The 12802-nt window shown below is 40.4% G+C and overlaps 1 protein-coding gene across 2 annotated transcripts in view; it reads left to right on the top strand.

Moving 5' to 3' along the window:
- The window catches only part of Vps16A (vacuolar protein sorting 16), a 131012-nt gene that overhangs the window by 101286 nt on the left and 16924 nt on the right, over window positions 1-12802 (top strand). For both annotated transcript variants that reach the window (XM_067137226.2, XM_067137225.2), the window contains 4 exons: window positions 1852-2013; window positions 2090-2239; window positions 4868-5112; window positions 7432-7528. In XM_067137226.2, coding sequence (XP_066993327.2) covers window positions 1852-2013; window positions 2090-2239; window positions 4868-5112; window positions 7432-7528 — 654 coding nt within the window. The remainder of the gene's footprint in view (window positions 1-1851; window positions 2014-2089; window positions 2240-4867; window positions 5113-7431; window positions 7529-12802) is intronic.

Here is a 12802-nt window from a genome sequence, read left to right as displayed (position 1 = left end):
GGCAGGGTCGGAAATTTTAACCATCATTGGTTAATTTTTCTGGCACAGGGGCTGGGTGTATGTGTCGTCTTCATCATCATTTCATCCTGATCACGACGCGCAGGTCACAGTGCGTCAAATCAAAATACCTGCACTTGACAAGCTGAACATGTCCTCGGACACTTCCAGCACTAAAAGCCATATGCCATTTCATTTGTCTCTGTGAGGACTGAGAGCGAATTAGCCCGTGTCAGGATAAACATACGAAACATGTAATACAATCATACTTTCATTTTCTCATATCATTAATTATTTCAGGACTGTGGTACTCGGATATAAATTTGATCTGAAATACACTGACTGACAGAGCAAATGCAACACCAAGAAGGAGTGGTCAGAACTTTATGCCAATTGCAGGGTAGACTGACGTCACTGAGGTATGCTCATGATGTGAAATGCGCCGCTGTGCTGCGCACGTAGCGAACGATAAATGGGACACGGCGTTGGCGAATGGCCCACTTCGTACCGATTTCTCAGCCGACAGTCATTGTAGAACGTGTTGTCGTGTGCCACAGGACACGTGTATAGCTAAGAATGCCAGGCCGCCGTCAACGGAGGCATTTCCAGCAGACAGACGACTTTCACGAGGGGTATGGTGATGGGGCTGAGAAGGGCAGGTTGGTCGCTTTGTCAAATCGCAGCCGATACCCATAGGGATGTGTCCACGGTGCAGCGCCTGTGGCGAAGATGGTTGGCGCAGGGACATGTGGCACGTGCGAGGGGTCCAGGCGCAGCCCGAGTGACGTCAGCACGCGAGGATCGGCGCATCCGCCGCCAAGCGGTGGCAGCCCCGCACGCCACGTCAACCGCCATTCTTCAGCATGTGCAAGACACCCTGGCTGTTCCAATATCGACCAGAACAATTTCCCGTCGATTGGTTGAAGGAGGCCTGCACTCCCGTCGTCCGCTCAGAAGACTACCATTGACTCCACAGCATAGACGTGCACGCCTGGCATGGTGCCGGGCTAGAGCGACTTGGATGAGGGAATGGCGGAACGTCGTGTTCTCCGATGAGTCACGCTTCTGTTCTGTCAGTGATAGTCACCGCAGACGAGTGTGGTGTCGGCGTGGAGAAAGGTCAAATCCGGCAGTAACTGTGGAGCGCCCTACCGCTAGACAACGCGGCATCATGGTTTGGAGCGCTATTGCGTATGATTCCACGTCACCTCTAGTGCGTATTCAAGACACGTTAAATGCCCACCGCTACGTGCAGCATGTGCTGCGGCCGGTGGCACTCCCGTACCTTCAGGGGCTGCCCAATGCTCTGTTTCAGCAGGATAATGCCCGCCCACACACTGCTCTCATCTCCCAACAGGCTCTACGAGGTGTACAGATGCTTCCGTGGCCAGCGTACTCTCCAGATCTCTCACCAATCGAACACGTGTGGGATCTCATTGGACGCCGTTTGCAAACTTTGCCCCAGCCTCGTACGGACGACCAACTGTGGCAAATGGTTGACAGAGAATGGAGAACCATCCCTCAGGACACCATCCGCACTCTTATTGACTCTGTACCTCGACGTGTTTCTGCGTGCATCGCCGCTCGCGGTGGTCCTACATCCTACTGAGTCGATGCCGTGCGCATTGTGTAACCTGCATATTGGTTTGAAATAAACATCAATTATTCTTCCGTGCCGACTCTGTTTTTTCCCCAACTTTCATCCCTTTCGAACCACTCCTCCTTGGTGTTGCATTTGCTCTGTCAGTCAGTGTATAACTAATATAACATTTCTAAACTCTTATGTCCTAAAATCTGGTGGGGCTAAACCCGTTTAGCCCTTAATGACACACCATCCCTGCTTTAATGTTATAGCTGATAGATTATGAACCTCGAGCCAGCCTCCAAGTTCCTCTTCTTCTCCGTCTAGAGGAATATCGTCCAGCCCTTGTTAAGGCCATAGAAAGCGGTAACACGGATCTTGTTCATACTGTACTAGACCAGCTGCGTGAGAACATGCCTCTTGGAGACTTCCAGGTATGAGTAGTCACTTAATTCTGGTATGTTGTGAGTTGATGTAAACAGTGAAATGAAAGGTCTCTCTATGTTACAGCTGACCATTAGGAATTACCCCGTGGCCCAGGCTCTCTACCTAAAATATTGCCGAGATCATAATCCAGAGACCCTCCGTGATATTTATGTCCAAGAAGATGACTTCAATGCTCAAGCAGCTTGTTTCATCAGAGAGAGTTATGACTCTAAGGTGAGGATTTTCACAAAGTCAACCTGTTTGTAAGGAACATGGTAGAGAAAATGAGTTAAAGTAGTAGTATCCTCCTCAGTTTAAAACCTCGTCCTGTATAAGATGGCTCTGAAGTCCTCATGGTGTTAATGTGAGAAGAAAGGAAGGACCTGAATGTAAGGTGGTCTCACATGTAACAACCTTGATATGCTAATGGAGTTTTATTACTAAGTTACATATGAGGTTATGACAGTACATATATTGCAGTTATTATTATTATTATTATTATTATTATTATTATTATTATTATTATTATTATTATTATTATTATTATTTCATATGTTAAATTTTGAAGCTGTAAAGTTGCCCTTAATGGATGTTGTTTGTACAGTAAAACATCGTTAAGGTGTTTCTACAGGGGACAAGGAAAGAGAACATGTTAAATGAAAAAAGTACTAATTAATATCTAATTAAAAGCTACTCAACAGGGTATGGAAATAATTTACACTATATTTTTTCCGAAATGTGTGTATTTTATGCTGAAGTATACGTTCAGCGAAAGCTGCATCTGCCATTTCTGAAGTGAAAGAAGAGTGAAATACATGAGAGCAAATATGAAAACCTTTTCCACAGGTAAAGATAAAAGAAATGACAGATTATTAAAAGGTGTGAAAAACATGGGAGAACAAATATGAATACCTTTTGCACTGGAGCCCATAAAAAGTAACAACATATTATTGCAGGTCACATCCTTTCTAAAACAAATGTACGTTCTTGAACTGTTAGCTGAAGCCTTATGTTTTGAACAAGTGGGTTATTAAACGCTGTTTTCTACTCACACTCTTCGACCATGACTTACTCGGATGTTACACTCGCCCATATGTAAGCGAATGGTTTTGAATGCTATTTGGAATGCAGTAGTGCTTTGGCAACACCCGACCTTGGTGAAAACTGACTGAATTCATAGATGTGATTTTTAAAGTTTGCGACAACACGATGGCACAACTTTTTAAAATCCATAACTAGGCTATCACAAGACAAATATGTGCCACACTACTGAACTCATGATTATGTTCCTAATCTGTAAGCAGGCTATCATACAATAAATATTCACTACCCTTCAATGTACAATTCAACAGAGAATACATTTCTGACTAGAATGCGAAATATAAGCACAAACAGGCTCACTGTATTATTCAACATCCTAACTGCTAACATAAACAAAACTAAACTTTCCTGAAGCTAACGGCTTGCTTCTCAAAGGTGCAATTTACCCTTGAAGTTCAGTAACTTAAGGCCTTCTCCTGTTATTGCACAACTTTCCCTGAACTGCCTCCTAAGGCAAAGGCTCTTTTACCTGTGTTGGGAATCATATCCCATGCACAAGGGGTGGCAAAGAACATTTTTAAAGCTGGGGAAAATGTGATCATACCAGATGGTAAAAGCAAAAAACGTGGCACGATAAAGCGAGGTATTTTAATAACGATGTAATATGGTGAGAATCAGGACTATGCCATGTTAAGCAAAAGAAGAAAAGAAGGAAAGAAAAATCATATTATTGAGGAACGCAGTAATGAGGTTTCACTGTATTTTGGGAAGTTCAGGGCTATTTACAGAAAACAAAACAAACCTTTGGAAACTTAGATGAGCCACTTCTGTGACTACAGATTCAGCCAGGATGATTGCATCAGCATTGTACCTATGGATAAAAGTACTATTTTGAGGTATCTTTGTAGGATAAATTTGTTGGAGGGCTAGCACTGGAAATCTTGCTCTCCAGACTAGAGAAGTACATCAGACAGTTGGAGGTCCATATAAAGCTTGTGTTTGATGCAACCCAGTGTCGTTAATCAAGGATCAGCCGTGAATTATCTATTACAATATTTGTCTGTCATTTTCTCACATGTCACTGCAACTCATTGCATCTCCAATATCTTGACTGCAGTATGGTGTAGAGATGCTTACCCCTTCACTAACTTTCACATATTTCTGACCAAATAAACAGTCATTAAGAATGTGGATTCCCATATTAGGTCATAAGAAGCTTAGTGAAAAATGTTGCTTGATGTCTGAAAATCTCATTACTGCCAAACATTTAAAAATATATTATTGTAAAGGTCACTAGAATAAATAATTTCCTCAAACAACTAACTTAAACGTTGCAAGAGGACTGCAGTTCATAATCATAGTAAAAAGTGAGTACGGAACCAAATATGTTCTTTATTTATAATAAACATGAGTAAGGAAGAAAACAGTTTGGTGAGCACAGCAAATTTTAATAGCTATGGAATAACACTTTCTAAAATCTCTGACAACCATTGGCTCATAAAACCTATTTCCTCAAAATCTGATCCCTCTTTTGAAAATAAATCCTGATCCTAATTCTAGAAACACTTCGATTTCTTCTCGTCTCTGATTTCTTTCTATGCACAATTATGAATTTTAAGATTTTCCTAATATCAATAATACTTGTAGAAGATAAAAGAATATAAGTCCAACAGTACAACTTCCACAAGCTTGACTACCACACACAAAATACACATGCTTTCTAGCTGGGAACTGAATTTTAAATTTCAAGCAAAAATATTATGAATGCCATAGGCTGAATATTGTACAGAGTGGTTGATGATGTCTTTTTCTTTGGTCTAGAACACCACACCTGAAGCTTCCTTGTCAGCTGCCCAGGAGAGCTATCGCCGAGCTCGAAATGATTTCTGTGCCAGTCTCTGTGAAGAGCAACAGCGTCTCCATAGATATCAGAAGGGATTGGAGGAGAAGTTTATGAGGGAGTTTGTTGGACTGTCGCTGCATGACACTGTCCACAGACTCTTGTCCATGGGAGAGGTGAAATTGGCTGACAAGTTGAGGGCTGAGTACAAGGTGCCTGACCGTAGGTGAGACATCATCTGTATATTGGGTTGATAATCAAGTGCCCATTTCTTAACTGAGATTACTTTTGTTTTGTTTATTGAGATATTTTTGTACATTACTATTTTGTAGTTTCTATCATTTTTTCATGGCATGAATTTTAGCCAAATGTAGAGGACTCCAATTCTTACTCGACATTGAGAGTATGGAGTTCATCAGTGGTTCGTATCCCTCATCATTGTGTACTGTAAGCAAAGCCTTGTCACTGCAACCATTCTTTTCTCTCCTCTTCTGCTCTCTTCCCTTCCTTGCAGTTCCTGTACTTAATCATGTTCTTCAGGTCTTCGAAGCGTGATTTTCTGGGTCTTCCTCTGCCTCTCATTTCCAGCACTTTTCCTTCAAAAATATTTGTCAGGAACTTATTGTGTCTCAGCAGGTGGCCTACAAGCTTTAATTTTCTTCTCTCCATCTCTCTAATGAGTGTCCAGTTTTTCATTGAACTCTTTTTAAAACTTGAAGGTTTGATTTCTTTCCAGTCCAGTCATTCTGTTGATTCTCATCCTTATCCACGAAGGTTTGGTTTCTTACCAGTCCAGTCATTCTGTTGATTCTCATCCTTATCCGCATCTCCACTGCCTCTAGCCAAACTCGCTTATTTTTTTCCCCCATCTGTCCAGCTTTCACAATCATACTATAATACAATCCAAATTAAGGACTTTGCAAAGCCTTCCTTGTCTCAATACTCCTGTGTCTGCTAGTTAAAATGTCTTTCTTGGTTTGGAAAGCTTGTTAAGCCAGTGCTATCCTTTTATTTATTTTGACCGAGCTCAGTAGCTGCAGTCGCTTAAGTACGGCAAGTATCCAGTAACCTACAAAGTATCCAGTATTCAAGAGATGGTGGGTTCGAGCCCCACTGTCGGTAGCCCTGAAGAGGGTTTTTGGTGGTTTCCCATTTTCACACCAGGCAAATCATGGGGTTGTACTTTAAATAAGGCCATGGCCACTTCTTTCCCACTCCTAGCCCTTTCTCATCCCATCGTCACCATGAGACCTATCTGTGTCGGTGCGACGTAAAGCCTCTAGCAAAAAAAAAAAAAAGGGAATTCAACCCCTTTATCGGTCCTTCCCCACCCCTTAAGGGGATTTTCCAATATTAAAAAAATACATGTTACTTTATTTTTAAAGGAGATTCCAAATACCAATTTTCATGTCTGTAACATCTTCAGTTTTTTTAGATATATGTATCCTTTATAAGTGAAAATATATGTATCCTCATAAAAAGAAATCAACTCCTTCACATCTTTTCAACCACCCCGCACCCCCACCCTAAGTGAATTTTCCAAAAACAAAAAATGTGTTTTATTTCTTTTAAATGAGATTCCAAATACCAATTTTCACATGCATAATATGTTAAGTTTATGAGATATACTGTAGGTATACTCATTTTAAACATTCACCCACTATTTAAAATTAATTTCACAGACCCCTCCCCCCCCCTTTCCCCATGTGGATTTTCTGAAAACATCTTCAGTTTTTGAGATATATGCATCCTTATAAAAAGAATTCAACTATTTTACATATTTTCACCCCACTCCCCCATTAAGTGGGCTTTCCGAAAAAAATATGTGTTTCGTTCTTTAAAGGAGGTACCAAATAACAATTTTTCACATCTGTAACATCTTCAGTTTTTGAGATATAAATCTCTTAAAAAAAGGAATCCAACTCCTTCTTTACTTCTCTTCACCCCCACCCCTTAAGTAGATATTCTGAAAACAAAACTACACATTTCTTTATTTCTAAAGGAGATTCCAAATACATACCAGATTTCACATCTGGTACATGTTAAGTTTTGAGATATACTGTAGATATACTAGTTAAAAAAATTGACTCACTTTATCAATTCTTTCCCCCCGCTTAAGTGTATTTTCCAGAAACAAAAAATATACGTATTTCTTTATTTTTCAAGGAGATTCAAATACCAATTTTCACGCCTGTAGTGTCTTCAGTTTTTGAGATATAAGTATACTCATAGAAAGAACTCAACCTCATTTTTAGTCCTTTTTCGCCCTCTTAAATGGATGTTATTTTTAAAGGAGATTCCAAATACCAATTTTCATGTCTTTAAATGGTTAATTTTTTAAGATATAGAAATACTAATTTTAAAAATTCACCCTCGTTTCCACCCCCTTAGTGACAGAATATCCAAAAATCCTCCCTTTGAGCACCTACACTGAAATATTTCATTTCGTTTTGGCTTGGCGATAATGAATCGCTCATTCAGGTTCTGTTCTATTTTATGTATAGATTTTAATATAGAGATGAAACTTATATCAACTGTGTTACAGGTACTGGTGGTTGCGTATCCTCAACCTATCGGAAATGAGAGAGTGGACCGAACTTGATAAGTTTGCTAAGAGCAAGAAGTCTCCTATTGGATATGAGGTAATATTCAGGCTATGTGTTTTTATACACATTATGCAGTAGAACCTCGATAATTCGAAATCGGTTAATTCAAAATCCCGTCTAATTCGAAGAAGCTCTCGTTCCCATGTGCATGTTATTTCAATTGTTTAATTCGAAATACGGATAATTCATAATTCAAAGTACAATGTCGGCCCCATTACCGAAATTCAGACATTTAATTCGAAACTGCCTTTACATTTTAAAACAATAGTATGTTACAGAGTAATTTCAACTCGAAATTTATCCGCTCCGCATCATAATAGAACGCGCGTTCTGGAACGTGGAGGGGTAGCTTTCCGCACTTACTCACTTCGGTGGGTCTACAGTGTGCTTCATGATTGCTAAGTTGAATGAAATCGGAATTCTTTTGTATTCAACCTTTTAAGGAACCCCGTAATATCACGCAACAGGCAGTGTGCGGGAAAACAGAATCCGCGAACCCTGCCGATGCCGACAGTTGACGAAAAAACGTGACTCATATAATAAATTCGTAGGCACCGAACAATATTGTCATTGCCGATGAAACTGCATTGCTTTATTTTAATGCGAGCCCAAACGGTCATGGTTTTAAAGGATAAATTGCCAGCCGGGAAATCGTACACGGGTGAGGGATGGAGGTCATAGTAGTGCATTGCAATGCATATGGACGCGAGATACTTTATCCCTTATAAGTTAAAAACTTCATTTTCCCGTATTGAACTGAGATTCACAATTAGAATTGAGGAAGGTTCAACCTTTTCAATACAACTTTGCCCACTTGTGATTTTTTTAGCTGATGATGACGCAATAAGCGTCGAAACCGGTACTAATAATATAATAAATAATATGTTGTGAACACCCTGTACAACACATTTTGTATTGAAAAGGTTGAACCTTCCTTAATTCTAGTTGTGAATACTTTATCCCCTCGTCATACGAAAGTTCGATAAGCTACAATGTTTTAAGGGCTTCGGGTGCTTTCCATGCCAGTACAAAGCATCTAAAAATGCAAACAGTACAGAAATCCAAAAAATAATGCATTTGCACAGGGGAACCGGCATAATTTATCCTCGTCTTTGAATTGTGCAATTTTTTTTTCTTCCGTTGCGCGAGGTTATGTTTGTCAGTGATTTATCCAAGTGCATTATTTGAACATTGTAAATGCACCTTGTTGGGTACATTTCGGAAATAGTTTTTTCCATGGCATTTGAAAGGTTTAAACTGTGAATCGAGGTGATTGCATGTATTAATGGGTTTTAGAATACTTTGTGACGTGGCAAGTGTTTACATTTCTGAAGTACGAGAGAAGTGCGATGGCGGGAAATCGTACAAGGATAGAGTCATAGGAAAGTTCTATTTTAAGGGCATCGGGTACTTTTTGTGTAAATACAAGGCATCTAAAATGCATACAGTATAGTAATCCAATTAATAAAGCACTTGACCGGGCGAGTTGGCCGTGCGCGTTGAGGCGCGCGGCTGTGTGCTTGCATCCGGGAGATAGTAGGTTCGAATCCCACTATCGGCAGCCCTGAAAATGGTTTTCCGTGGTTTCCCATTTTCACACCAGGCAAATGCTGGGGCTGTACCTTAATTAAGGCCACGGCCGCTTTCTTCCAACTCCTAGGCCTTTCCTGTCCCATCGTCGCCATAAGACCTATCTGTGTCAGTGCGACGTAAAGCCCCTAGCAAAAAAAAAATAAAAATAAAGCACTTGCACATGGAAGCCAGCATAGATTTCTTCTCGTCTTTGAATCGTGCTTTTTTTTGGAAATAGTTCTTTTTTCATGGCATTTGAAAGGTGTAAACTGTGAATCAAGGTTAACTGCATGCAGTAACGGGCCTTAGAATATTTTGTAACGCGGCAAGGGTTGGTACTTCTGAATTGCGAATTGGCGGTTAATTCGAAATCATGTAATTCGAAGTCCGATTTTTGAGTCCCAACGACTTCAAATTAACGAGGTTTTACTGTAATATAGAAACACACTGATAAGGCTGCTAACAGCCAGGTCCAAGAAAATGCACTGAAGGTACATGCTACCTTCATATAAGGTCATACCCACAGTTTCTTTCTGAGTCTTCCGAAACCAAAACTACTGGAACAAATAAAAATGCTACATTTTTAGTTATCAAATTGATTTTATGGAATAAAAGGTTTTGAAACTTTTTTTTAAGTGGTATAGTATTATTTATTTACCACAATTCTATTCATAAATATGGAAGATGAAGAGAAAAAGGGTGAGCCGCCATGAACATATAAAATGCTCCCTAGACCTACCTTTTACCACTCAGTGGGTTAAGTAAAAAGTCAGTTCATTGCAGTCTAATGGGCAGTGCACACTATGCCACATGCATTCAGTGCAAGACAAAACTTTCTGTCATTTGTTTAAAAATGGAGATGGTAACCAAAATGGCTTGGAAAGACAGGGAATCTTTGGATACTGATATTTTATATGATTTTGAGAGATATTTGCCTGGGTTGACTTCCCTCATTGGTTTAGTAGTGATTGTATAATGGTTTTATGGCATGTTGCATAACTTAATGTTTTACAGAGTTACAAAGGTTTTATTTATATTGTTGAGTACCAGTATGCATGTTTACATGTAACGGTTGTTATCATGGCCGTGCATAACATTCATACTAGTGTTTTGATAACACAGTTTATTTTGGCAGGTTTTTTATTTTGCTTCATAATATATCGTCGTTGCCGGGAACAAACCTCCTGTGTGTCAGAATTTGTGAAAATTAGATTTTAGCACCAAGAGATTCAGAATGGGTGCCACTATGATGTGGCAAAATCTCCATTGTGTAAGAAAATATTAAATGGGTTAAATTTCACAAAATATTGTACCTCCTATGTGACTTAGCATTTTTATTGATGGGAAAATCTCCTATGTGCTTGAAGGACACACAGAAGTATTATACAATGGCCCACACTGTTCACGCTACCGGGAAATATCTCCTATGTGTTGAGTCGAACACGTTCGTGTTACACTTTCCTGCCTTCTGCTCGACAGTGGGTGGTGTGAATAAAAATGAGTCTAAGCGAGTGAGCGTGTGCTCACTGAGTGCCTGAGTGTCTGCCTGCCGATGAGCTTCCACTCCGCATTTGCGGTGAATAAAAATATAGAGCGGAAGCACAGCATACACTCAAGTGTCTGGAGCAGCCACTCATTGTCACTGATCAAGGTCGTGCACGTGCCATGTATATACAGTGGAACCTCGATTATCCGTTCCCGGAAAATACGTTTTCCCGGAATATGCGTTCAAATTACGCGGTCCCGCGAGCATCGTAATTAAATCACGTTGTAAAAGTCCCGCATTATCCGTTCCTCGAAGAAACGATTTCCCGGATCAACCGTCCAGAAATTCCAGTCCCATCAATGCTAAATCCTCTATCTCTACGATAATTAAAGCAAGTAGGGCCTACTGTACCGGTACTGGAAAAGCAGTCGGCGGTGAACTTGCATAAGGGACCATCTTAGCATCGCATTCGGGTGGTATTGTTTAGAGAATCTCGGAAAATCATAAAGCAGAGAGTGGCCACAACAATTGCAAGGAGACACGGCGCATTTCGACAGTTCTGCTTGAAGACAGAACGAGTTTCGTCAAATGTTCGCACTTATAAAACGTCCATATTATGTCCAGGGTTAGATGTTTATATTTCGACATTTTTTCGATCGTACTGCCGAAGAGGTTTTCGGCACTTTGCTCAGGGCACTGCAGAGTAACTGGACTTTCAGGCAGGAATCGAAACTGCTCCTTCTTAACACAAATTCAGTATTTTTGATATTATCGTACATAATTATGTTAGCGAGACCAAAACGGACGTTGCACCTTACATTTAAAAAAAAGAAAGCCATGGGAGGTCTTGGGATTGCCTATTAGGCTACTGTTTAGGTTCTAATGTAAGACTGGGAATTTTACGTTTTCGTGTTAAAATACCAAAAACCACAGTCGTTTTATTTGCGCACGTTACATTTTAAATGGTTGGTATCATTTCAAACTCGTACTGACATGAGCAGTGAGCGCGCTTTCCAGATTACCTCAAGGTCACGAATAACCGTAATTTCTGCAGTTTTGATATTTCTTTTATCTTTCCAATTTGATTGGATTTGTGACGCGCATAATTGAATTTAATGCATTCAAGAACTTTTAAGAATCGATACATACATTCGAAACCATGTTTTCGAGTTCAACATAACCTTTAAAAGTCGATGTAGGCCTAATTTGCGCGGTACGAGATTTCCAGAAACTGACTACGAACAGTATACCAGAGACCAAATTACAATGAAAGATTAAGAAATGAACGGATTTCGCCATCATTTTGGGTGCTTTCGTATCTAATGTGCTTTATTTTATTAGATGAGAGAATTAAAAATACTTTTGGTCGATTGTCGTTTGGCTTGGCGTTGTTAGATTTATCAAAGAGTTTGCCTAGCGTAATCAAAGTTGCTGAACTGAAAGACTTTTTCACGGGAAAATGACGAAGATTCTCCTGTAAAATTGAATATAAAGTATCGAGATTTTGAACTCGCGTACCGGTAATTAATGCACTTTCGCGGTCTAACATGCCCGCCTCTCATCCAGAGGGCCCGGGTTCGATTGCGACCAGGTCAGGCAATTTTACCTGGATGTAAGTCTGGTTCCAGGTCCACTCAGCCTATGTGATTACCTTTAATTGTGGAGCTATCTAATGGTGAGATGGCGACCCCGATCTACAAAGGCAGGAATATCGGCCGAGAGGATTCGTCGCACTGACCATGCGCACCTCGTAATCTGCAGGCCTTCGGGCTGAGCAGCGGTCGCTTGGCAGAAAGTCCCACTGGGGCTGTAGTTTGGTTTGGTTTAGGAGTTTTTGTAAGATTATAATTATACATATTTCATTTTTGTGATGTTTAGCCAAATTGTTGATGGTTTTCATTCATTCCCGGATTTTCCGTTTTCCCGTATTGTACGTTTTATCCCGGCTGGGTCGGGGATTTTAATCGCCTCTAATTCTTCTGGTCCGGTGACTGGGTGTTTGTGTTTGTCCCAACACTTTCCTCTTCATATTCGCAGAACACACTACGCTACCAACCATCACAAAAACACGCAATAGTAATTGCATCCCTCCATCTAGGGTTGGCGTCAGGAAGAGCATCCGGCCGTAAAACTGGGCCAAATCCCCATGTGCAAAACATGAAAACAAGACTGAAATATAAAGTAGAATTAAAGTGCACGGGAAACAAATGCATATCAGTGAAATAATGGGAGAAGCGGCCGATGAATCTAAT

Source organism: Anabrus simplex, chromosome 1 (assembly GCF_040414725.1).
Source record: "Anabrus simplex isolate iqAnaSimp1 chromosome 1, ASM4041472v1, whole genome shotgun sequence".
NCBI lineage: Eukaryota > Metazoa > Arthropoda > Insecta > Orthoptera > Tettigoniidae > Anabrus > Anabrus simplex.
The sequence above is the reverse complement of the archived record's forward strand: the minus strand, read 5'-3'. Positions and strand labels throughout refer to the sequence as shown.